The 27,292-nt window shown below is 46.4% G+C and overlaps 1 protein-coding gene and 1 long non-coding RNA gene across 4 annotated transcripts in view; both read right to left on the bottom strand.

Annotated features, from left to right (window-relative positions):
* CAMTA1 (calmodulin binding transcription activator 1) overlaps positions 1 to 27,292 on the bottom strand; it is a 241,005-nt gene that overhangs the window by 197,146 nt on the left and 16,567 nt on the right. For all 3 annotated transcript variants that reach the window (XM_059487707.1, XM_059487702.1, XM_059487703.1), the window contains exon 2: positions 23,384 to 23,502. In XM_059487707.1, the coding sequence (XP_059343690.1) occupies positions 23,384 to 23,502 (119 nt within the window). The remainder of the gene's footprint in view (positions 1 to 23,383; positions 23,503 to 27,292) is intronic.
* On the bottom strand, positions 10,484 to 14,609 carry LOC132083141 (uncharacterized). The gene is made up of 3 exons (XR_009419899.1): positions 14,589 to 14,609; positions 11,674 to 11,840; positions 10,484 to 10,859 (listed from the first exon to the last, which is right to left on the bottom strand). It is a non-coding gene; the product is annotated as an uncharacterized LOC132083141 (long non-coding RNA).

Here is a 27,292-nt window from a genome sequence, read left to right as displayed (position 1 = left end):
CCCAGGGTTTACTCTGCCAGCAGATTCCTCAGCATAACTACAGAGGCCAAATGTGTTTGGGGGGGTTCTTTTCCTCTGAAGTTGCCTAAAGGACCCACCTGGATCTGATCACAAACCTGAGCCACAGCCCTTCACTCTGCTCCAAGCATGATGGGAATCACACATTCTGTTTTATCTGGAAATATTTATTGCTGATGAACCTGTTCACTCACAGCTCCCTCCCTCCCAACCATCTCACCCCAGACAAAGAACTAAGATTATTCTGCCAATTATCAGGTACCTGGACGAAAGGAAGAGGTGGATGGGTCCTGTCTCAATCTGGGCCTTAAAACACTTTATTTGATTTTTTTTATGGTTAGGCTCTGCCTGCCCATCACAGGCTCTCACACTGGTTTTGGGGACCAGTGCAGCCACAGAGAAGGTGTGGGTGCCCAGGCTGTGGGGACAAAGCTCCCTCCTGTTCCAAACCCCTGTGGCTGTGTGGCATTCACAGCTCAGCCCACACAGGCAGAGCAGGGGTGGTCACAGGCGAGGATCTGCAGAAATAAATTTCATTGCAGATATTTGCTGATATTCATTCATACACCTGGGAACCCCAGTCTATCACCAGCTATTTCACTCTAATAATGAATTTCTGCCCTTTCATCAACATTAGTCAGAACAAGCTCTGAGAAAAATCCCATTTGGTGCCAGGAACATAACAGAAAACATTGACATGAATGGCAGCAAGCAAAGCCAAGCAGTGTGCCCAGCTGCAAGGCAACACAAGCTGCCACCACCCAAATCTGAGCCCTTCCAAGATCATTCCTAAGAAGGGGAAAAAAATACAAAAAATAAGGTTATCTTTAGGGTGCCAGAAGTTGTGCTACAAACTCCCTTCCTGTGGACACCAAAGGGCCATGATCCCACAAGGATACTCCATGCTCAGGAGCATTCCCTCCTCTTCCTCAGCTCCCAACAAAGCAGTGGTGATCTAGGCACCAGGCTGAGCGCTGCTTTTGCTGCTGCTCACAGCCCAAGTGCTACAGTGGGAAAATCCCACATGCCGAAAATACAGAGTGTCTGTAAACACTCCTGTTCCGAGACACCTACGGGTAATTACTCACTATGAGTGAGGAGGAGGAAGAAAAACCCACTTTTTGTTTTTAATTCTCTTCTTTGTGCATAGAAGCTACTGCAAGAGAAGCCCTGGTCGGCCAGTATTTATGGAGGGGAAGAGCAGTGTGTGGCCACAACAGCTGGAGTGAAGGCAAGAGTGTTCGGGCAGCAGTGCCGTTTTGGGGCAGCAGAAAGGGAAATCCCATCTATAAAAGACTTCTTTCCTTTCTCTGCCTTTCCCCAGAGCTGCCTTTCCTTGGCAGATGCAGCCCTTCCAAGGGCAGAGCCCTGCCAGCAGTGGATGCCCCAACTGGAGATCTTGACCCAACACCTGCCTCTGCTGTGGTGACATGTGGAGAAACAAAAGGAGTTTAAACAATATGTGTTGCATAAAACATCTGAAAACAAGACAAATTAGTCATTAAAAATTAATTTTGGAAAATTACAGTCTTGTTAATAGACACTGTCGTGACTTTGCATGCTCTTTTTCAGGCAGGAGGGAGGAAGGGGAGGACTCAAAACACATTTTACTGTATTTCAAAAACTGAAGAGGTTTATCTTTCACACCCATGCCTTTGGAAGCCTGTGTTCCTCTGTGCCATCCCAGTGCTGGCATCATGGCCCTGTATGGTGAGGTGCCAAACAATCTGACCAGGGCAGGTGAGCACCTGCAGCCCTGTGCTGAAACCCCCACCATGAACCTGCCTGTGGGATGCTCCAACGTTATTTTCATGTGCTCAACAGAGAGGACTATGCCAAAATACTCAAGGTCAAGAGACCAGCATGGTTCGAGGCAATCTGCACCTCTTAAAACAGTGACAAATATGTTATTTAATTTTAATGAGCTTTTTTGCATCTCCAATCTAATTACAGCATTATCAAGCACTGCTCTGAACTGCAGGTGGCTGCTCATTACTTGGGGTAAGGCTGTCACAAGCATTTTTCATGAATACTAAAAACTACCTCGTTTCACCACCCGCTCTGAAATATCCCCAGCTGATTGCTCCACTTCTGAGTGTGGGGTTTGGTGTGGTTAAGAGAGAGCAGCACCCACAAGCACAGCTTTATGTGCCTGCCCAGCTCCTCTGGCCAAAACCCCCAGGGGAAATGCCACATCCACCAAAAACGAGAGTTTTGGTGTGCAAGATACTCATGCCAGAAACATCCCCCAAAACCAAACATCTCCCTGTTCTGCACACAGCAGTGAGGACACTCTGTGACAGGGCACTGAGGAAAACCTCTCACTTCCAGATGGTCTCTTATTCTTTTGCTTTCAACAACGTGGGTTTTTTAAATCATTATTAAAAACAAGGTAAACTCCAATGTCAAAAGTATTTTGGTGAGATCAAAATTCTTCCATTCTCCTCTTAAAAGCTTTGCAAAAAATCAGATTTTTCTGTTCCTTTTTGGCCAATTCCTTTGACCACCTCTCCTCATGGGCCGCTGTCTCCTCCACGCAGCACAAAGCTGCTGGAGCTCACGTCCAAAAGGCTCAGTAACCAGTAAGAATCAGATATTTTAATCCTCCCCAAATCCCCTTTTCCCTGCACGGTTTGGTGAGCACAGGCAACAAACAAGCAATAACAACACCCCAACAGCAGCTTTTCCTCCTACAAAGCAGCAAGGCAAGCAGGACACCCCCCCCAAACAACCCCAAATCTTCATCCCTCAGGGAGGCAGGCATTGCCCAGCTCACCCTTGGATTGCCTTTGCCCCCCATCAGAAAAAACTGGTCCAGCTTGTGCAGCTCACAGACCTGCCTGACCAGAAGCACTCACTGGCATCCAGGGGGCACAGGGGTGGTGGCAGGGGACCGAGGGCACAAGGGACACCCCAGGAAAGCGAGAGCATCCCAGGCAGGCACTGGGCTTGTCCAGGTTCCCCCAGCAGCTCCATCAGAGCTCACTGAGAGCAGCTGGGAGAGGCCACGGCAGCTGGGGCTGAGGCAGCTGGGCTGCAGCACCTGGGCCACCTCCCACAGGCCAAGTATGCACGTGTGCATGTGTGTATGCAGGTGTGTTTGTGTATGTGTATGTGTGTGTGCATGCAGGTGTGTAGGTGTGTATACGGCCTGTGTGTGTGTATGCATGTCTGTATGCAGGTGTGCATGTATGTATGCAGGTGTGTGTGTGCATACAGGGGTGTGTGTTGTGTGCACGTGTGTGTGTGTGTATGCAGAGGTGTACGTGTGTATGCAGGTGTGTATGCGTGTGTATGGGTGGGGGTGTGTGTATGAGGTGTGCATGTGTGTATGCAGGGGGTGTGTGTGTGTGTGCAGCTGTGTACGTGTGCATGCATATGTGCATGTGTGTGTACATGGGTATGCATGTATGCTTGTGAGTATGTGTGTATGCACATCTGCATGTGTGTATGTACATCTGCATGTGTGTACGCAGGTGTGTATGCACGTGTGCATGACGTGTGCATGTGTGTCTGTCTGTGTATGCAGTGTGTATGCAGGTATGTATTTGTGTACTTACGTGTCTACCCGTGGGTATGCGTGTGTCTATGCGCATTTATCTGTGCACGCACGTGTATATCTACGTCCTGGCATGAATCTCTGTGCCTGCATGTCCATGTAGCCGCACACACACACACACACACAGATCAGAGCCGCCCAGAGCATCCCCGCTCCGTTTCCCGGCACACGTGAAGCCGGCGGCGGGAGCCGCGCTTCTCTCCCGGCGCCGCTGCGGCAGCCCCGGCGCGTCCCGCTGACCTTGCTGCAAACCGCAGCGGCCTTTGGGACGCGGACGGCAGCGCACGGCTGTGCCCCGAGCCTGCCCGCACCCCCGGGGACCCCCCTTGGCAGGGACACTCCGGGGAATTCCAGCACGGGGCTGGGAGCGCGGTCCCTGGCGGAGCCGGAGCTGCGGGAGGACCAGGATGGGGAACGCGGGGCAGCGAGTGTGTGCAGAGACCCGCAGGAGCACCCGGTGCCCCCGGCCGCCTCCTCGGGCCCCTCTCCAGATAAGCACACTGACTTTAGTTAAAGTGTCTGCCAGCTGCAGCCCCGCGACCGGAGCGAGCAGAGACGTGGCGCTGAATGATAATTAAATACATTCGCATCATCTGTCATTTTTTACTGCAGGTGCCGGTGTAATAAATCCGAGCTTGACTCTTCTGTCAGCTGGCAGCGAACATGTTTTAACACCAAATCCCGGGGGATGAATTCAGAACGGCTTGGCCTTGCACAGGGAGGAGCCGCCTGTAACAACGCCAAGTGGGTAACGCATACTTGATTGCTTTCATAGTATTTTTATTATTTTGGTGACACGTGCCTGATGTAGCGTTTCAACCCCACTCCCACAGGGAAGGCAAACATTTTTCCACCACTGTCGTCCTGGCACACCCCAACCCTCCATGCACAGCCCCAGCTCTGCTCTCCTCAGCCCCTAGCACTGTCCCAGCAGCTTGAGGTGCCTGTGACCTGTTGGGTTATTAGGATTTTGGTCAAAGAGGAAAAAAAAAGTCAAAAGAAAAGGGCAAACAGAAAAAAAAATTGCATATTAATTTAATTAGAACAATGACAACTCAGAAAATTAAATATTTAAGTTACTATGTTGTAAAACCTAACTCATCCCTCTGGTGCACAGTGAAGGAGCAGCTCTGTTTCCCCACGGATGTATGCAAACTGCTCTGCAGTCATCCTGTGGAGAACAGCAAATCCTTCACTGCAGGTACTGCTGGGACACCCCTTATGACACTACTTTCCACAGGCATCCACACACCTGTGATGCAGCACCAGCCTCCTAAGTGTACTGATGCTGCAATAATGAACTGTTTCAGTCTGAAGTCGATTTATTATTTTACCAATAGTTTTCTTCTCCTTGCCTTCTGCCCAGTTGAGGCACAGATCAGGTACAAATCCAGGTGCCGCAGGATGCTCCTGTGTCCAAGCTGGCCCCTGTCCCACAAAGGATAGCCAGGCCTGGCTACAGGAACCAGTCCCTGCAAGCCCAGGTGGGAAAAGCGTGGAGTGCAAGAGGAGAAGCCCAAACCCAAATGAGAACAATCCTCCCGATTCTCACTACGGAGCACCGGTGCCACGGTGTGCCATGGCTGGGCTGTGCCAGCTGCCCCTGCTATTTATAACCCTGGCACTTACACAATTACAGCTCGACAACTTACAATACAGGCCTGGAAATCAGAACACTTTATTTACCCAGCCAGAGCTTTATCGGTGCAGTCGGCTTTCCGATGAGGGCAGTTGTGTTTATGAAGCACTTCCTTGGAGGTGCCTGTCTGCCTTCAGCAGCATCTCCCTTTGGCAGCACAGGCTGGTGGGAAACATGGAGGTAAATCCTTTGGCAACACTCTCCATCTTCCAGGTCTTGCTGCACTTTTAACCTCATAAAGTCCCGATTCTAATTTGAGGCAGAAAATGCAACTGAAGGGGCAAACAGCTCTGGGTTCTGCCCCAAAGTGGGCACAGGTACCTTGGATTGCCCCTAGCTGGTTTTTACCCACATTTACTGCATGCTCCCCTCCTTGTTCAGTTTTGACTTTGTCATGGTACTTTGCCAGCTGTATTGTGTGTCCTGGAGCCACATCTTTTTTAACAAATTACATTAAATTAAATCATAAGTAAGCTGAGTGGCTTCAGAAGAGCAGAGCACCCCCCTTTTGTGTGCAGAACTAAACCTGGTGCTGCCTGCTTTGCGGTTTCCTTGGCAAGCACACGGCTCTGCTCAGCTCTCCCTTGCTGGAGCAGCAACAGCCCTGTAACATCATCAGAACACAGGGATGATTCTGAATTCAGGGGCAGGAATCACTGACACTGAACTTACAGCATGGTTACAGACCCCTTCCCAGCCAGACTGTCCCAAGACTGTCCCCTTGTCACTCTCCCCAGCAGATTCCTAAACCCATAATCCCCAAATCCGGGATCCACCAGTGCCAAAAATTCCTGGTGTGGGTTTGCAATTCCCCCCACCCAGCACTACTGCCTGCAGCATCACCCCGTGCTTTAAACAAAAGCACGGTTTCCCTTTCATTAAAAACACTCCCACGGATTAAAGATTTGGAGGCCACAGCAAAGCAAGTTAAACATTTACTTTCTATTAAAACATCTAAATGAGAAGATTAAAACCTGTTTTACATTTAACAGGCAAAGTAAAATCAGCATAGGAGCAGCTTAGTGCATACTTAGAGCCAAGGCATTTTGATGTGCAGAGGTGATCAATTTACAGAGGGAGGGATTTCCTAAAACTACTCAGAAAGGGGTAAAAAAAATAGCATGCATCCATTTGAACAGATCTTTCCCTTCTGTCCCCATGGCCGCCTCCCGGAGCTGTTTTGCTGCAGCTCCAATCAGCTCGCTCCCACTGACAGCTCTTGCCCCAGATTCCCCCATAAAATATTTTCACAGCTGATTAGTCTATTTAGCACGTTGCACGCTTAAGCTCTTTTGTTTATTTTTCATTTGAGATGGCAGGAAGAGACGATCCAATGGAATGCAGAAGGGGGTTATCGACTGTGTTTAATGGCAACTGTTTGCAGGAGTAGCAGTTAGAGGTCACAGAGGTGACGCAGACACAGCTGACTGCTGCAGGAATTTCTGCTCTAATTTTCTAACATCCAAACAGACTCTGCCTGGTAACAGAAACCACTGAACTACAGCTGGTTTCTGCCAAGGCAGAATTCCCGGGGGAAGCTGAAAGTCTCCCTTTACAGGGCCAAAATCCAAGTCTATTTGTATTCGCCTGCAGCTGATCTAACAGCATTCGGATGCGACAGCAGCTCTGTCCTGCCATGAGGGTGCTGAGGCAAAGCCCCCACTGCTGCCAGGCACCTCTTCCACAGTGTGTATTAGCCAAAATTTGGGATCACCCATCCCACCAAAAGCGTTTTTTGGTGTGTAATTTCAGAGGAATGCCAAACCCACAGAGTAACACAAAGCACCATCACTGCTGGACACGGTCCTCCATCCAAACACCTGGGATCCAAACCCAGGTACTGAACCAGCACATGCTGCGATGTCCCCCTGGCAAGCAGGGAACCCCCACAGAGACTTTCACGTGGATCTCAGTGCCAGGTTTCCAAGTGAGATGCTCTAATGCAATGAGTAGTTAATTTTATACCCCCTCTCTTCAACAGCTCCAACAGATCAGTTGAATCTGCTGCCATTGAAGGAAGGGATCAGAGCTCCCACACTCCCATAAAACAGAATTAGACTAAATGCCCCCACGTCCTAGAGGTCATCCCAAAGAGAAGTCTCTTCTTCAGTTATATAATCCTCAGTTTCAAAAGTTTATTTAAGAAATGAAAAGCAGCAGAAGGAAGTGAGGGGCAGAGTGGATGTGTGCAGCCCCCAGGGTGGAGGGTTGTTTACTTTTAAATGATCACACAATTTCAGGGTGAAGCAGCACACAGCTAAAGGGAGAATCATGTGAATGTGCTGCTTAACTGGCCTTGTCAGACAAGTTTTTTGGCATAAGCATGTATTATGCAAAAGGAATAATCCCTTTAACTAAAATATTTGGAAGAGGGTTGCACAGCCAAGAACTAAAGAGAGGTTCTACCCTTATTTCTCATCTGATCGCACTGAATAAAATAGTCCAACTTACAAAATATTTTAGGACAGAATTTGGAGCCTGTCTCTATTTGGAAGCAAATGCATTTTGCCACTCGTGCAGACTAAACACACTACACATGCAGACAGGAAAGCAGCTGGGTGCTCCAAGGCTCGCTGCAGAGAAGCCACACGGATAATGCTCACAGGGGAAGGGTCCAGCACCAACCCCGAGCAGAAGGGAGGGGAACAGCCCTGGGACGCTGTGCAGCTACCAAACCTGAACCCCGCAGCACCAAGTGTCCGTGTTGCCGCGGCCTTTGCTCGCACTCCCACAGCGGACACGGAGCCCAGGGCTCGGCAGCGGCTGCCGCGGGCACCAGGGGCGGCCTCCCCCGCGCCGCTCCCCGGGCACGGCCCCGCTCTGCAGAGCCACGGCGCTGGCTGCCCTACAATCGCCGTCTCCTCCAAGCCCTCCTCTTCCCTGCAAACCTGCACATTCAGTGCCTTCGCAGCACCCTCCTGTGGGGATTCCGCGTCCGTACAGACACGGGGGCAGCTGCGAACGGGGCGCGATGGAAGCTCTCCTCTTCCTCCTCCTCCTCCTGCGGCGAGGCGGGCACGGGCAGCTCCGGGGCTCCAGGCCGTGCTGCTGGCACACCTCCCGCCCCCGGTACCGAGCGGGGCTGGATGGGTGAGAGGCGATGCCGAAAGCACCGGGGCCAGCGGCACAGCCCGGACAGGCCGGGCAGCAGCGGGGGCTGCGGCCAGAGGCGCCCCCGGCACTGCTGCGTGTTTATACTGCTGTGTTTATCTATAACCCACTCACACACCGAGCAGCGACAGGCAATTACAAAAAGAAGTAAAAATTAACAGATTTTTTTTGCAGCAAGGCCTGACATATACAAAGCACTCCTAAACCCCTTCCCTGGGGTGTGCAATTTCCTCTCACTGCTTAAAAACCGGCTCTCAAAACCAGGAAAACCTTCACTTAGCAGCACCTCGTTTGGAACCACTTTTGCATTAACGCTTTTGTTTTCACGGTGATGCTGCATTTTCATTCAGATACTTTAAAGTATTTTTGTCACAAGTTTCAGTGATTTTGCACAACACTTTGCACCTCAATGAAAACCAAACACTGCTCTTATTTTTAAGAGAAAGAAGATTTGAGAAAGTTTATAATAATTACATTACTACACATTTAAGTTTTTTTTTAATTGTGTTTTATCTACACTCTTAATGAACAGCATTCAGAGTGGTGCCAAGATACACCAGATATTGCAAGAATGCTGCAAAATTAGACTTGGATAAATCTCAAATCTGAATCACTGATTGCCCTCCAGGTTACACAGTAATTTAACATCCTTCAGAACATGTGACTTGCAGAGAGCAAACAAACCAGTTCTCTTGTGCAATGGGCAGTAAGAACATGGATATGGCATCATTCACTTTTGAAGACTCTCACATCAAATTAATTCATCTTAATAGATGATGCTTCTGCAGGAACAAACCGAATTCTTTGCTTCCCAAATGAAGGATTTTCAAACAAGTCTGGCAGATGTGCATTAGGTGAAGCACAGACACACCTCTCTGGTTAAGATGCTCTAAAGCAATGCAAGAGCAAATCGTGGGGGAGATGATAATCCCTCATCTACTTTTTCCTCCACCTAACAAGAGAAGTTCCTTCCATACCCTCATTGCCTGGCAATGAATGATTTCACCTATCAGGAGTTGCACATTGCTCCCATCCCTGGAGCACTCAAGTATCCTGTCATGGAAAAGAACAGGCCAGAGAATCAATCAGACAGAAGCTGTCAGAGAAGAGCATCTAGTCTGGAAAATTCAGGTGCAAAACTGCAATTAAAGACTACCTTCCCACTGCCAGAAAACCTTTCCAAACCATCATCCCGGACAGGAACTAAAACCTTCTCTTCAAAGTTAAAAATTCATTGCACTCGTCAAACTCTGAGAAAGGAAGAGCTGCTCAGCTACTAAATTCTGCAGACATAACTGAGCCTTGCTCTTCCAGGGCAAAAAAAGGCTGAGGCTGATGGGAAGCAGATGTATGGAGGCTGGAGGCAAAGGCAGAAAATCCATGCAGCAGAAGCAGGGAAGGCAGGGAATAAGATGTGGCAGAGCTGCAGCAAGGTGAACCAAGCACATGATTTTTGTTGTTACTGTGCCATGAGGTCTGTGACCAGGGAAGGCAGGAATTGCATAGGAGAGGAGACTCTCATCATTACAGGATATATGATGTGACTCATTACTACCAACAAAAACTACAGCACCTTCCCAGCAGCAGCAGGAGGATTTTCTGGATGAAAACACTCCATTTCTACCCTGAAGAATATCAGTTCTTCCTCCGCGACCCAGCCCTGCTCAGGGGATAGTAAAGCTATTCCCAGCTACAAAGAAAATGTGTCCTAAATAAACGGAGAAGAGAAAGGCAAATAAAATGTTTGATAATAAAGTCTTGAAGCTGTAGGCTTTTACAGGAGGGAAATAATCTCCACAGCTGGAAGGACACCTCTCCTGGCATCAAGGTCAGAACTTCTTAAGGAACAGAGGCCACTAGGCAGCACAGACTGGCCCCAACCCAAGTGGTACCTCGGGAGCAGTTCCCTGGCTGCTGCCTTCTACACGTCCCCAAGAGGAAAAGCAAAGCCACAGCATAAACCCTGGCTATCAGATCATATGTGGCTCCAACTAGTGAATCAGTAATTCCTCAGCCCACAGCCCTGTAACACACGAGGGTGGAGGGGAAGGAGAAATGAGCAGAGGGATCTGGGTGACAGGGCAGCAGAGCTTCTCACTGGGAACACATCCTGCGACAAGGCACCTCCCAGGCCCCTCGCAAAGAATGGAGAAAAGCAAGTTGTAGTATTTGTTTCATACGTTCATCACAACAGGAACATCAGCCAGATCTAGACTAGGTCCAAGGGATAATCACTGTAATTAGCACTTCGTTCATATAATTACCAGCAGACCCTGTAACATTTTACAATGGAGGTAATTACCCACATTTTACAGCTGAGGAAACAGATACAGTGCAGGTGAGTAACTTAAAAGAAATCATCAGTGAAACTGTGGCACAGCCAGAGGCTGCAATTATCCTTATTCCCAGCCAAGGCTCTCCCCAATAATCCATGCTGAATTCACTTCTGTCTTGTGGGAAGGAATCCAGAGAAAATAAACACAAACTGGAATTTCCAATGTCTAGAAGAGCTGAAAAGCAGACAAGCCAAACCTGAAGGAGAAATAAAAACACATGTTTATCACTGAGCATTTTCTGAGCTGAATGTGCATCTAAGAGCGGGGAACAGGCAGAGGACCCTGCCCTAGCAGACACAAAGCCAATGCAGGGTGTCAAGGGCTACAGTTCTACTTCTGAAGCAGAGGAAAAGCACAAGCACAGGAAAGGTCAGGGCTGGCTGCACAATGGCGCCAGCTCAACCCCTCAGCCATGAGTCCTTAATGCATGTCGAGAAGTTAGAGATTAAAGCAGGAGCAATAATTAAATTATTTAAGGACTTTGAAAACCAACATACACCCAGAGCAGCAAGCAGGGTGATAAGCCTGAGATATTCACCCCCACCTAAAGAGAACCTCCCTGCAGAGTGGCTGCCCCAACAGCCAGTGAGGCAGAGCAGCACCCAGGCTCTGCTCTGGAGAGGGGCAATTCCCTTCCCCTCTGAGCACAAGGGCAGTGGGAGCAGCAGGATCCAAGTCTAGAACCCACCAGCCCTGAAACACGAGGAGGGTTAGCTGGCACTTGCTCAGTTTATTGCATAGGGTCAGGTGCTGCATGGAAATCTGGGTTTTCCCAGGCAGTCTTGGGCAGGAGATACAGACCTGTCCTGCACCTCTGGATGAGTTTCAGTGTTAACAGAAAATGGTCGGTTTGTGCTGACCAATACATCTGACTTTCAAAAGAAGTCATACCAAAGTGAGCAATTTGCTGCTACTATGTTTTATTTAATAAGCAGCACATGCAGGTGACACACAGGTGTCTATTAGGTTGAATAAAGCAGATTAGGTTAATCCAACCCCAGCTGCATTACCTGAACTGCAAGACATGCAACGCTCTGAATCCTGTACGTGTGCCAAGGATTTCATTTCAGCCCTTCAGCCTTCTGTTAAGGTTAATACATAAAAGCCTCCAGCAGCAGAAGATATTGCATAGATTTCAAAATTAAGACTTGTTTCAGGAGTGGATGTTGTCAACATTCTGGCTTTGAGTAACAGAAAAACCTTGTAAGCAGGAACAAATCTCTCAATAGAGTATTCTCTCAAAATCTAAACAGACAAATGCCTTGCTTTGCAAACATTTTGCAGCATTTGTGTAGTTCTTTGATTAAGTGTTTGATGAAAACATGTATTTGAGTTACTGCTCAGTGAAAAACAAGCTCAGTAAAGTGAATTAAGTTCCATCATCTCTTGCCATCCAAGGGTCAGCTGTTGCTGTTCCTGCTGTATCCAGCAGCACTGCAGCAAAAACCCAGGACAGATTTTACACTGGGGCAAATAGCAGTGCTGATGCTGGGTCAACAAAGCAGCTTTTCTTGCCAATGTTTACTGTGTTTTAAAGAGGAAATGGGGGACAATTCCTATCTCCCCCTTCCCAAAGGCTGGACCTCTCCTCCCTCAGCAGCTCTAGCATCCTGGAAGCCCATGCAATAGCTGAACAGGCATAACCCATATTAATTACACTAATTACTGCAAATAACCATCTGCATCTAACACAATACATGGAAATATCACAACAAAGCATGCATCACTCTGTCATCCCACCACCTTGGGAGCTACACCCAGAGAATGCCATGGGTCAGTGCTTACCTTATATGAAAGAAGGCAGGATGGACATGACAAAACATGAAATGAGACACAAAAAAAAAAAAAAAAAAAAAAGAAACAAGACATTCTAACCATCTTTTAAGCTCTGTGTTTTTTATTATTGACTCCAATTCCCAACATCAGACATTTTTATTTCATTTCTTCTTTTTCCCTGCTATTTGTTCTAGCAGGAGGCAGCCAACAGCCAGCCCTCTGCACAGGGAAGGAGATTTCCTTCAGCTTCCAGACATTTAAATAAAGGTTTTTAAGAATTGCTGCACTGGAAAGTCAGGGCATTCACATCTAACTGCTGCCAACATAAAATATGTGTTATGAGGAGAAAAAGAGTCTTCAAGGGGTTTTCTTGGGCAAAGTAAGTATTTTTTCCCACTGAGTTTTAAAAACCCTGTTCTGGAGACTGGAGAAATGGCTCAAGATGGTTTCTGGAGGATTCTTCTTCTCCTCAGGATGACAGGTAGCATTAAAGCCAAGCCAAAGCCAAATCCCAGCTATCCCAGACAGGCTCAGTGAGGAGCCACAGTCTGTGTACCAGAACTGACAACTCCAGGTCTACAGAAACAATTACAGCTAAAATTTGGAACAGGAGGGGAAAGGAAAATCCACCTGAATGCTTCAAGCACTGATGCAGGCTGTGACAGCCCAGCACAGCTCACAGCCACAGGGTCAGAGAAGCTCACACAGGAACACAGAGGTGCTGGGCAGGAATTCTGTGAATGCTGGATCTGCCTGTATTTTAGCAGGCAATTCTGCCACACAAGGGCAGTTTAAAAACAGGTGCTTTAAACACAGAGATCAGTGCTGGAAATACCTTTCTCAGGCAGGGATGCCAATTCAAACCTGTTTCCTGAAGCAGGTTCTGGTGTTGATGGTGCATCCTCACTAGATGAACCAGGTAGAACCTGCTAGGGCTGAATCCCTCCAGACTCACAGAGGACTCAGGGGGAAGGAGACAACTCAGGCTCAGCCCTGGAGGTCAGCAGGACCCCCAGACAGGGGAGCAGAGCCAAATGCAGTCCAGTTTCCCAGGGAAAGGGTCAGCAGGAGGGTGTTCAGGTGAGCTTCAGGCTCCTCCAGAGGCCAGGCACCAGCAGAGCCCAGTGGCACTATGTGAACAGCTCTCTACAATTTTAATCTCTAGTCCTAATGAATGATATAAAGTTTTATAAGCATCAACAAGGCTCTGAGAAGACCTAAATCCATTTCAGTGCTCATTTAGCAGCTTCATCTGTGTGCAATTAAAACTTCAGCATTAAATGTTAGAGAATAAAATAATGAGACACTTAAAAAGTAATCTGTACTTCAGTGGGCCGTGCTCAGTGGATTTCATATGATCATTTACCAGATAAAAATAGAATCTGGCCAAAATCTGTCTTATCCACTGCTTCCCTTTCAAGAGGAAAATGGAAAGAGCCAACTAAGCTTTGGGGGCTTTGCCATCCCACGTACACACAACGCTGCTTCCCTAAGCACAGCCGTGCCTAAAGCACAGCTCCAAGCATTGATAACTTCCCTTTGGGCTCCAATGATAACAGAAAAATAAATGCAAATTGAGTTTCAAGTGAGATTTTCATTTTGGTATGAAGCCTAATCTTTTATTAAAACAGCTATCAGTTTGGAGCTGATGGTTAGGAAAAGTTAATTTTTTTTTTCCTGTCCTGAAGTTAACAGCAAAGAATAGTTCTTATTTGTAAGTATATCTGAAATGTTCCCAAGGTTACTTTAAGCTACAAAAGTTGACTAGAGGGGGACACAGATGGGCCACGGACAGGCCACAAGAATGGGTTTTACTGAACAAAACAACTGTAGAAAAAATGTGAACTAAAAGCAAAGATGTACATAAATATCAAAATAGACTGAGTGGGAAAACACAGATCAAAAGAAGTATTATATAGACAACATACACACAGTTAAACTTAAAAGAAGCAAAAACCAACGAAAAATACATATTTTATTAACAACTGAAATAATGTTTATTCAAGAAAAGGCAACATTGGGCATCCTCATAGAAAAGAAAAAAGACATCTGGGGAGGTCAAAGAACGCTACAGTTTAAAATGATGAAATGTTACAGCTTACACACCAAAATTAAAAATGAAATGAAATTAAAAAAATGAAATGGTTACCAAAGTAATGCAGGTCAAGGGATCAAAGGTGAAGGGTCACACACTATTAAAAAGAAATCCAAAAGGGCGTCTGCATCAAGATCTCTGCAAAACAAAGGAGCTTCAGTGAGTAAAACTAGAACCTTCTATGGAAGCACATCAAAGCTCTGCACTCCACACCCAGCCCAAGCAGCACACTGAGCTGCTCTCCTGTGCCGGTGGCTGCTGCCCCTCCTGCAGCCACACTGGGCAGCTCCTGTCTCCAGCCACTTGGGCTTGTTATTGTTAACCTCCCTGCAGACAGGCTCCTTAAAGCTTTCCCATTTCCACGCTGGAGCACTGGTTCCTTGTTTCACAAACTGTTCTCAGCACCGAGGGCACGAGGCTGTGCAGCCCCAGCATCAGCTGCAGGTCCTGCATTGGCACTGACCCCACCTGAGCCAGGGAGGCTCTGCTTAGGTCAGAACACTCATGGCTGTCAACACAACTGTTGGATGGCTGCTTTTCAGAGAAAGCTTGACATGCTTTTTCAACAGTTTTCTCTATTCACTGTAACTGTGGAAATCTGGTAATTATTGACACACACGCACGCTGAACCCCTCACATTGTAACGTATTGCTTTAACACTCCAATAAAAAAGTAATTCAAATGTGGTTTCCAAGACAAAGGCCTCTCCTCCTGGAATTTCAATTACACAGAAGCTATAAAACAACCTTTGGTACCCATTTCCAAGCAAGATGCAGTCAATTATCTATACTAAATTTATGCAGGGAACGTAATATTTACATCAGATAACTTTTGGAGAAAGACAACCACCAAGGGCATTTCATTCCTCTTCATTCCAGCCTCCCCCTGCCTGGCAAGGCATTAAGTTTTGGGAGACTCTTATCTGGACCAAACCAGCCCTGTGCTTGAAGCCAAGGAAAAACCTCCCTGCACAAAACCCTGCCTTTGTAAGGCAAAGAAGCCCTCAGTGTCAGAGAATCACCTACTGAGAGACTGCCTGGATGTTTTCCCAAAAATGTGTCATGTTTCCATGTCATTCCTGCTTTATGTGTGTCACAGTCAGGAACCTGCTGGAGAATGCAAGAAGGTCCTTATTCCCCTCAGCAACCATGTCTGCAAACCCTCCTGCTTGCTGACCTTAAAACTCAGTTCCTGCCATTATTTCCAGCATTTATCAATTCCAGTTTCTGTGAGCCAAACCAGTAAAGTCACGTTTCTGCTGTGCTGGGCTGCCTCCTCTCCCCACAGCTCACACTGCAGATGTGCCAGACAACCTGGATATCAAAGAAAGCACTTTGGGAACCCAGCAACTCTGCAATAACAGCACGGACACAGACTTGCAGTGACTCATCAGATAATTAACTCTGAAGGCATCAACATGAGTTGTGTGACCAGGAAGACCCCAGGAGGAGCTCAGGAACCTCAGAGGTACATGACAGGGACATGCCTGCAGGACCACAACTTCTCAGGTAACAGGAAGTTTGCAAAGATGAGTTTTAGGCAACTCCAGGAACATTTTAGCTCTGTGACAACAATGGGGAGGCACAAACCCAAGGTGGGACACAGGGTTCTCCAGTGCCTGGCCCAGTCCATGGCTGTGTGCTGCAAACAGCTCCCAGCTCCTGCTGTCTGTCAACAACAGGGCACAGACACCAGGTACAAAAGAATGAGCACAGAGAATTGGGTTTTCTTCCCCCCACTGCAGTGGATTATGCCCTCTCCTGCTGTCCCTAGGACACTGTTCCCCACAAAGACCACTGCTTATTTCCCTCTTTTCCTTAGGCAGTGCCCCAGCAGAAGAAAACCTTTGCTTTCATTTGCATTAGCTTTTCCTTCATATCTAGTTTTTCTTTCTAATCTAAATTCTTTGATTTTTCTCTTCCAAATGAAACAGCCACCCTTAGAAGCAGCAAACCTGAGACCAAGATGACAGGATTTCAATCCCCTACAAAATATAATCTTCTCAATTCCCATTCATTTGCCAAGTAAACCAATTCCTGTGTACATGCCAGGCCCTGGGAGAGAGACTGTTTCTAAATTGACTTTGTTGTACCATTTTCCTTGCATAACACGGAAGTACACCTTGTGTAACACCAGTGAGTATTTACTCAGTGCTGGCCAAGCCAGAATCAGAGACACACAATGCAGTGGTACCTACCACTACTGCTCCTGCAGAAAACAGGTAAATACTAACTGAATTATCCACTTTCCTGACTCCTTCATGTTTCAAGAAGAGTTTCCATTACCACTAACTCCAAATTTTTATTCCCCACACACCAGATTCCCCTTTTGCTTTTGACACTACATTTCAGGATAATAATGTACAGTTAACAAGGATGAGCCACAACAGATGACAGGTTAGGAAAAGCACAACTGGAGAAAATAATACTCCACCTTATTTTCCCACAAGACAAAGAATTTGGAGCCACTGTACAGCCATTGTCCAGGTATCTGGACACACATTTGTTGCTGTACTATGGTCATCTACAACACCCACTCTATGGAGGAATCTGGAAGTATCAAACAGAAAAAAGTTCTAATACCACTGACCAATATTCAGAGGTACTGTGACAGGTACTAACGACAGCCAGGTGGTTAAATACCATCAACATTTTATACTTTGTGTGCAATATGCTAAAACTAATATGAAGTTGTTTTTTTTCTTTAGGCTGTCATTGAGTGTAAAAAAGTTAATTCATTAATTTAATTTATTCAAAAGAGTTTAACTTGGAGATAAAAAAAAAGTAACAGGGGCAGTGAATTACTCCAAACCCTCCATCTGTTTGGTCTGCTTTACAGGATTCACTCCAATTCCACCACTCTGACATACTAACTGCCCAGCATTACAAGATCACTCTTTTTCACTGACCCTAATATGAACCAAAGGGAAGGGAAAGAAGCCAGGTTTTCCTAAGAGGAAGATGAGGATCTGTGTTTGAGCATGAACAGGTATTACTGCCCTTGTTCAAAACCACCTGGATTGGTGATTGGTAGGTAACCTTCTAATATTGCTCAATCCTCAGCCTGCTCACAGCAGTCACTAGGGCTATAAACACAACTGAGGAACCACAAACGCAACACCAGCAACACATTCCTGCTTGGCACATTTAAGTAAAGCCCAGGATTTCATTAATTTCACAAAACAAACCCACAATTAAGTGCTTGTGTTGGAGAAATTGCCGTCTCGCTCACCGATCAGCCTCCAAGCCCAGCCACAGGCGCAGCGGGAGCCGCCCCCACACGCCAGACAGCCCCAGTCAGGTGTACCAACACTTGCACTGCTCTGCTCACACTGCTTCCCTTGCGTTTCACTTGCTGGGCTTTTCTTGTTTAAAGCAAGCGGGGTTCCTCACGTTCCTGCTGGTGGCCAAGAGGAGGGGCAGGCTCTGGAGGAACAGTCCCTCGGGCTGGCAGCGCAGGCACCCAGCTCGCTGGTGACAAAGCCAGGTGGGACAGATCTGTCTGAGGCACAGCACCTCACACACCACCAGCACTGAAATAAAGGGTGAGAAGCAGCACTGGCACTCTGCATTTTATGGATGCTCTGGCTGCTTCAGCACTCGGCAAACACTTTGCTCCCAACAAGGTATCACCTGCCATTGCCAAACCCTTGTAATGTGCCTCAGTCCCCAGCTCAGCACCACTCCAAGGGGCAGGAGGAGCTGTTAAGTGGGAGCACACACAAGCTGGTCTTCAACCACTTCCCTTCTGCTCCTCCAGTGGGGGATCATCAGGTGGAACATAAACCAACAGCATTTCTAGTAACAGCATTTGCCATTACCATCGGAGTATTTTATACTGAGAGCACGTGGGCAGCAGGCAATTAGTCTAAATTCAATATTCTTATTGCTTTGGAGAAACCCCAGAGCTGACACACACTGTGAGGATGTCCCAGCCCTGGGAGTGCTCCTAAGCAGGCACAGGGCTCTCCCAACAGCTGCCAGCAACCTCTGGCTTTGGGAACCCTGAGCTCCAGCTGAACACATCTGAATGAATTGATGTAAAGCATTTTAAAAAGTATGCTGGACTTGAGAGTCCAGAGGGAGCTGTACTGAACACTGCTCCTTATCCACGGAGTTTTGCCAACTTGAGGGGACACTGTGACCTAGACCAACAACCCTTCCCTGCTCCAGATGGGCTGGTAACAGAAACTGGTCCCATATACTTGCTCAACACCTCATATTTGTAACATAAGGAATGGGCTGGAACAGGCAGTGCAGAGTTACAATACACCACACCTTAAAACAAGGAGGTTTTTTAAGTTTTCTAATATAAGAGTCGATTCTAAAAGGCACTTAGAAACACTAAAAGGGAGAAAAAAAAAAGGAAAAAAAAAGCAGTAGTAACCCTGCTGCTGGGTCTGCAGCAGAGCAGGGCTCTCTGTACAAACGTGGGGTGACAGGAGCCGTGCGGTGACCAGCTGCCCGCCACTCAGCCAAGGGGAGCTGCAGGAGCAGGCAGGAGAGATTTCATTGCTTTCACCTCCTCCCTGCCAGCATTTCAGAGCATCACAGCCAGCCCCAAGGCTCCAGACTCGCTCTCCCTATCAGTCTGGGTCCCTCACGTCCCTCAGGCAGTTCTCCAAAGCTTCAAGATCTTCTCTGTGCTTTAGAGAAAAGATGGCAAATAACTCGTTGTCAAGTGAAAAGGAGAATGTCACTGTCATGCGAGCAAAGCAAGGACGCCGGAGCACATCGAGATGTCAGTGAACACGCGACTCGGGCCCCCAGGCAGCAGAGGCTGAGGGTTCTTCCTATGCTAAATAATGCTCAAATACAGTTTCATAATTGCATTATTTGAATACTCTCCCAAGCAGTATCTGAGCCTAGTGACTGCAAAATGTGGATGCTGGCTGACTCCAGAGAGCAGGGCAGTTCTGCCATGCCCCTCCAGACAAGCCTAAGCACATGGAGCAATTGCCGCTGGCTTTTTCTACCATGAAAGTCCTGGGCTTCTCCCAACAGACTGTAAATAGAGAATCCTATTGGAACCAAAGCCCAAGATAGCATTTTACATTTCCAATGTTTAACTTTTTCTTCTCTCTCGCACCATGTCATTAAGTGTTTACAAGGATGATTAATGACTGCGGCTGCCAACTGTTAACGAACGGCATCTCTGCCCAGAGCTGCAATCGGTGTCTGGCAGGCTGTGCACAGACAAGGTTACTCCAACATCCTTGAGCCCCAGCACCCCGGGAAGCTCCCACTTCCCAGACAGAAAGCAGCGGGATGCATCTCCTGCAGACAACACATCTTGCTGCCCAAAGTGACTAACAGTAATGAGGCACCACCTTCACCACCTCTGTCAGGGGACACACGAGCTCAGCTGGGGCACCTGGAGGGTGGCTCTGTGCCCTTCTTCGAGAACTCAGCCCTGCTCCCATGGAAGGGAGCCGAGATCCAGAGCTCCCAAAATTCTCACTCGAGGCACACTGAGCCAGAACCCTTTGCTCCATCCACTCTGGATCTGCATTTCACAAACCCTAAAATGGTTCAGAGTGAACAACAACTAAGCCCTTAGAGTGAGGAACTCCCTCACAAGAACAAAGCATTGCAGAAGTTTCTCGCTACTAACTCATTTGTCTTAATGTGAGAAATAATATGAGAGCCCCGTCTCTATCCTCTCCCAGAGCTAGAGAAATAAGCACAATGCTACTTTACAGGCATTTCAAAAATGTAAATCTGTAATTAAATTGCTAGGCTTAACTTAAGATTTTCTATCTCTGGTAAAAAAAAATTGAATTAGACGGAACACTTCCTTCGGTAGGAAATATAAAACCGCTATAAACTTGATTTAAGACAAGATGACATCTTGGTATGGAAATGTATTTCCATCAAACATTTCAGTTGCAAATGCATGATTCAATGGAAAGCACCTCAATAACATGTTTGAACCATTTTTAAGCACTCCATTTCTCTTGCTGCTCATCACGTGATTTTACTACATGTAAAGTCATCCACAGCCCACCCAGCTCTCAGAGGACAGTTTCTCCCTCCCAACTACCCAATCCTGACTCACATCCAACCATCATTCTCAAGCTGCAGACCTAAGTGCTCAGAAAAAGCTATCTGCTGTGTTCCCATGGTGATGCTCTACCCTGGCTGCTCCCTGACCTCTGCACCGGCAGCACCGAGGAACCGATGGAGCCCAGGCCCAGTGACTGCACAGGCTCATCCTGCTGCCCACCACCCCCACAGCTGGAACACCTCTGTGCTGGGCTTCAGGGCCACCAGAGACAGGCAAGAGCCATGGTCAAGGCTCCTTGAACCATCCCCATGTAAAGGAGCACAAAGGGAACGTTTAGGAGTTGGGTCGTGGCTTTGGAATTAGGGGGTTTGGCCCCCATCACCCTGGGGATGAATCCAACACCAATGTCTGCTACTCTCACACTCTGCAGCTTGTGGAGAGACTCCTGTGACTGCCCAACACACACCATTTGAGGGAGGACAGCACTGTCACACACATTCAGATCTGAGAGCTGTTTAGGCATTTTATTTCTTTTCCACCTTTTACTAAACCTCCCTGTCCAGGAGACGCCTCACACACAGGACAGGGATTCTGAGATCAGTACAAAAATTCTGGAAGTACCACTGTATAAAATACAACTTTTTCTTCTCTACTTTACAACTTCTGTCTTCACTAGCACAGGCAGAACACCTGTGTACTCAGATGAAAAAATGTATTCCCTCAGGAATGCCTCGGGAATGTAGTCCAACATTATTATTCAATTATACCCTAAGAAAATTTCAAGTTTTGTAACAGCGCACAGAATTAAACTTTCAGATTGGGGGTGGGGAAGGCAGTAAAATCTGGAAGCTCAGCTCCTTCCTCCCCCATAATTAACACAAATTTCCAAGACTTCATCTAAGCATAAGACTCTGGCTTTTTCTATTTTTTCCCCCCCTCTGAGCTCATGGGGCCAAAAAATCTCTGGCCACAAGAAAAGTTCTTTCATTTAAATCATGCAACAGGGATACTGCACCACACCACAAAGGCTGGCAGAGCCAGCACTAGCTACAACCCATGGACAGATCCAGCTCCACATCCCCATGGCATAACAGCCTCACTGACAGATTTGTGAAGAGGGGATACAAATGAGAGAGAGGAATCTGATATTCAGTAAGATCCACAGGGATTGAGTCTGTTTTTAATGTCTCAGTTGATGACCTGTGTCTATCAGGAAATAATCTAATCCATCCAGAATTACAGCATCAGACAATCCCACCAGCAATACACTGCTCACTCCTCGCTCCCCAAAACACTGACACAACCCTTAGGAGAACAGCCACACTCCCAAATTCTCCTCCTAACCTAATACACCACACCAAGCACCTGCACATTCCTGTTTTTGCTCATGAATAATAACAGTTTTTAGCTGCATAATGAACTTTACCATATCCTGTACTCATAGGAAGCTCCACACATCAATCCTGCACAAAGTTCTGCTCTGGGGACAGCAGCAACACTTAAGTGATTAAACCCCACCCCAAGCAGCTCTTTCCAGTAAGAGGGAAGAGCATCATTCTGTCACAAACCTGTGCAGAGCTTGCTTGCCCCCAACTGTGTTTGTCCAAACATCATCTGCCACAGCCACTGGAATTGCCACTGCTCCATGCCCTGTCCCCATTAATATAAACACTAACACAGAATTAACAGCAACCCACATTTTCTATGATTTACATTTCAAATGACCCAAGACAAAAACATCTACACAAAAAAGCCAAGGCCAGCAACTGCCCCAAAGACCCAATTCATTCTATCACAGTACTGGGTATGTTAAAAATAAATACCTGATTGTAACTTCCAGACACCAAAAGGAAGAGGGGTAAGGACTCCAATTTTGAAAAATACACACAGTCACTGCTTTGTGATTGATTCCACACTCAGCAAACACACACAGAGAAGTGAGCTGTGTTTGATCCTGCACTCAGCTGCCACTTGCAGGTGCTAAAATCACGAGCACAGGTTCTGTTAACAAGTTTACATCTACAAACGGGGATCAGAGGAACAGGACCAGTCAGCTCTCAACAAGCAGACACTAACTGGAGTTTTATAGTCATTTCTCCAAGTGGATTTCCTCTATTATTAAGTGGCAAAGCTACACTAAGACAGAGCTACTAAAACCTAAAACTACACACTGTGGGTATTGCCATGGGACATTCAGCATTGCTGCACAGCAGGAATAAAGCCTAGGGATTATAGAGCTACCTGGGTTGTTCTTTAACTTCACCTTGCCCACAGAATTTAAAATACTTCTTTTTAATTTAAATTACGCCAACCATAATGCAGTAACAGGTGATCTGTGAACCAGCATATACTCAAGAGCAACTGGATTCCAGTAAAAAAAAACCAGTTTTATCTTTTCCTTATTCTTAATGAGATTACTCAGACAGAGGTAAGCTGGTTATTTCCCAGGACCCTGTGTGGCAAGAAAGAACACACACCACTTTTTTCCTCAGAAGTCTTCATGCACAGGAAAGTAACACTTTATTCATGATGGTACAAACACACCTATCTAATTTTAAACCATTTTGAAACAGGTCATTAATGTGATGTGAAATTTGACTCTGAGACAAGTAACACACATGAGCAATAGACTCCTAGAAGTCTAAAACAGAAGTCAACTTCCACATTTGCCTTCAAGTCTCACTTAAAGCTTACTTTCAGTATGTATTCAACTTATTATTTATGGAAGAGGTTCCAGAGCCAGGGAATTCATATCCTGTAACTTGCATGGCATGCTCTCACAAAACAATCCATAAGCATTAAGTAAGCTGGTACATTTAAGAATAAGTAAGAGGTTTAACTACCTCGTTAGTGTTCCAGCGGTGCCTCTCCTTCGGTAAACTTGAACATTTTGGTAGACATTCAAGCAGCTTCTTCGGTAAAAAGATTTTTACATGACTGCCATTGCTGTTCCCATGATCATCTAGAAAAAAAGAGGAGATACATGATGTACACGCAGGAGAATGGGTGGTTGCAACCACGAGACTCAAGCAACAAGACTTGGAAACCCCTCAGTTCCCCTGCCCAAAAAGAAAAATTTGCCATGGCAATAAAGACAAATAACAGCTTTCTGTTGAAACTGCAACTTTATTTCAGAAATATAAACACAGTTTAATTCTTTCCAGTTGCAAAGTTTTAGAAGAACTTCAATGGATTTGGACAAAAGGAGCCTGTGTGTGCTTACCTGTGCCTATTTTAGCTCATTATTTCCCTCAGTGGCAAATTTTACAAGCAACAGCAACAAAACACTGTAGAAGCTGTGACCACAGCGGCACGACCTGCCAGGGAAGTCATAAATGAAGTTCACACTTGACAGGATTTGCAAGTAAATAAGCACAGAGCCCCAGCACCTGCTATAATTTTGTCAAGCTGCAGCAGAAATGCAACTCAAGGTCTATTAGTTCATTTAAAACTAAAACACACCATACCTGATCAAACCCAGGTTACTTCTATTTCCATTCACAACTCAGAAAGTAAATGCAGTTCCTTAACATGAGAGTGAGGAAGAGGGATGGAATTTTCCTATCTCACCATGCCCAAGGGTCTCAAAAGAGTCCAAAAGCAGAAATACTAAATAATACAAAATTATTGGGTTTTATTGCTAAATATGTAGAAGGTGCATCAATTCCTCTTAAAAGACCCAAGGCCCAAAAAGCTCTGCAATCCCACACCAGCAGCACCTTGAAGGTGTCTATCATCCTCTAATACCACCAAAACAATCAATGCACCCATGAAATGCACATGTTTATCAAACAAATCAGTCCCCACAGGAAAGGGAACTGGAGCAGCAGCACAAGAGAGACCAGCCACAGAATACAGAACTTTATCAGTTCTCCCTCCAAACACACCATATCTCTGTCATCTTCCACCAGCCTCATGCATCCCTTGACAGATCCTGGACAGTGCTACACAAACACTACAGTTACTCACTTGGCATTTTACCCTAAAAAATTAATTTATAGTCATTTCCCACTTGAAAATGTACAGAAAAAGGATATTAACTTCATTTTACACATCTAATCATTTTATATCATAAAACACATGCCAGCACTATGACAAAACTCCTCTGCAATTCCACCCAACACAGACATTCCCTGTGACCTGCAGTGAACCCGACAGAGCCTGGCCCACGACCATTCTTAGAAATTACTCAGGAATTGCAGAGACTTCACACCAGCAGCCAGACATCCCTGGTATTCTTAAAGCTTGATTAGACTCTTGGATGTGTCAAGTTCAACAATATACATGCTGTTAAATCAACTGCTCGTGCAAGCCCAGCAGATGAGTTTACAAGATAAGCAGCGATGTGTATGATAAACGTGAGCTGCTCTGTAATTTATGAGTCCTGCACGCTCCCTGAGTTACTGGGAACTTTACTGTGAGCCTGTGCTGGACTAAATCAACAGGGCTGCCACTTCCCAACTTCTTCCTGGGCAAGGAGCAGCCAGGCAGGATTGATCTCTGCTGGACTGCTAAAGAAATCAGGGAGAGGGTGCTTTCCACTATGCCATTCCAGGATTTTCATTTGGATACTGAGTATTGTTGAGCATGAATCTGACACCTTAAATTTTAGCTTTCATATTATCCAGATTCTCTACTGCATAATATATAACTCTGGACTCCATATAAAGTGTTAGCAGGTTCTCCTCACAGGTTATTTAGATAAAACAATCCTTTTCCAGCCCCAGAACCAAGGACAATGTTGTAGCTTCAGGGCCAAAAAGTATAACCAACAGCAAATTGAGGAGAGCAATCTGGGAGGATGGGACTGCATAACCTGAAACTGTAATCAGACAATCCCAATACGTAAATGGACCAAAAGTTATAAAAGTGTGAGAACTTGTGACCCGGGGTCCACCTTGGGTATAGCCTTGGTCAGGCTCTTGTACTGCCCAAGGTGTATCCTTGGAAGGCATTTTAATAAATCTACTTTATTCCTTTAACGCTGTCTAGCCTCTGTTCTAGGCAGCCTCACAAGGTATCAACTCCACAGGGCTTTTTGGGCACATCCTTTCCCCTCCCCAGCCAATGTCACCACTATTTCCCTGCACTTGGGCCACTCAAAGCCTCACAGACACCCAAGCTGTGATACCTGGGGTTATCCACAAAAACACAGCTTGCCTGTGGCAAAGCGCAGAGCCAGGCAAGGCCTGCCCTGCCAGCAGCTCCCAGCCATCTCCAGATCCACCTCCCAATGCAGCCAATACTCACTTCCCACTCCCCGCATTCATTTTACACCATTTCCATTTCTCATTCAAAACACTGCATTGCTCTACATTCAATTCATTAAGGCACAAAGTATTTTAAAGCACACATTATTGCTTTTATCAGCCAAACTACATCCCAGTTACATCTCATCAGCTTATTTTCCATGGGCACATTTTAATTGACATTAATTGTATTACTTCCCCTTACCTCCATATCAGTCAAGCCCTCTATCACTCATTCCATTATTTTGCAGGGCTGGCAGACCTCTAATTATTCAGCTCGTTTTATTAACTTTCTTCCATTGTCATCAATTATCAGTATTATTAATCCAGAAAGTGCCTATGGATAATAGAACCCTTTAAAATGTTTTGGTAGAAGTTGTCAGAACTTGCTGACGCTAAACCTTCCAACTCCTGTTGTTAGCATCTCCCACCTTCTGTTATTACAGCAATGGAAGGTCATTCTCCCCATCCTGTAACACGACTACATCTCACGGATGCCTCCCTTTTCTGCATTTAGCAATGGCATTTCCTCAGTCCAAAAAAATCCCCTGAGTGAAAAACAACTGCCTCCTGCCTCGATCCAACCAGGTTTTCATTATGGACTGCTCAAGCCATGTGGTCAGAATAAGACACAACCATCACAGTATGGGATGCAAATCCTAAATCCAGTGACCTCTAAACCAGGTCTGACCTTTTTCATCCTTGGAAAAGGATGAAATAAACCAACCAGCTGAGAGTGAAGAACCCCAAATATATACACACATTTGCCTTCAAACTTGCTTCTCAGTCCTCTGGAATCACCAATGTATTCCTCCAGGGAGGAAAGTCCAGGGAAGCTGGGAACACGAGAGGAGAAGAGGATTACTCACCCAGTAACACTGAGGGTACTGGTGGAACAAGAGCTCCCATTCTTCCAAATGAACCATCATGGTTTCCTGCTCCTGTTCCCCACAAATAACACCACGACATTTTTAGGGAGGTGGAGCAACACTCCTCACCCAATGCTGTCTCTTGCTTGAATCAAACCTGCCATTGCTGGTGCAGCTGATGAGCCCATCCACCACCATGGGGCCTCACTGAAGGCAGGAACAGAGGAACAAGGGTCCACACTGCTCTGCTCATGAGCCCTGCTCATCCAGCAGCACAGACTCCTCCATTTATCACCAACTAAAATTTCCTCAGTTGCTAAAAACAGGAGCTGCAACATCCCAGCACTGATTTGGTTTTACTGAGCAAATCCAGATTTTTACTTGAACTTTCTCCTCATTTGTTTTTGCCACGGGTGCGACTAACAACACCAAGATCTGCAAATCCATCCAGTGTCAATAAAAAATGTCTGTGCAAGCAGAGCCACACTGGCATGGGGAGGATTTGCCAGTAAAGCTCTATCAACATGGGGGTTTTTAGTGCAGAGCTGGCCACAGCTCAAAAATGTTTCCCAAGGCAGGCACAGCCACAGCTGAGAACTCAAGTAAGGAAGCTACAGACTAAAATATAGCAGCC

Source organism: Ammospiza nelsoni, chromosome 22 (assembly GCF_027579445.1).
Source record: "Ammospiza nelsoni isolate bAmmNel1 chromosome 22, bAmmNel1.pri, whole genome shotgun sequence".
Classification (NCBI taxonomy): domain Eukaryota; kingdom Metazoa; phylum Chordata; class Aves; order Passeriformes; family Passerellidae; genus Ammospiza; species Ammospiza nelsoni.
The sequence above is the reverse complement of the archived record's forward strand: the minus strand, read 5'-3'. Positions and strand labels throughout refer to the sequence as shown.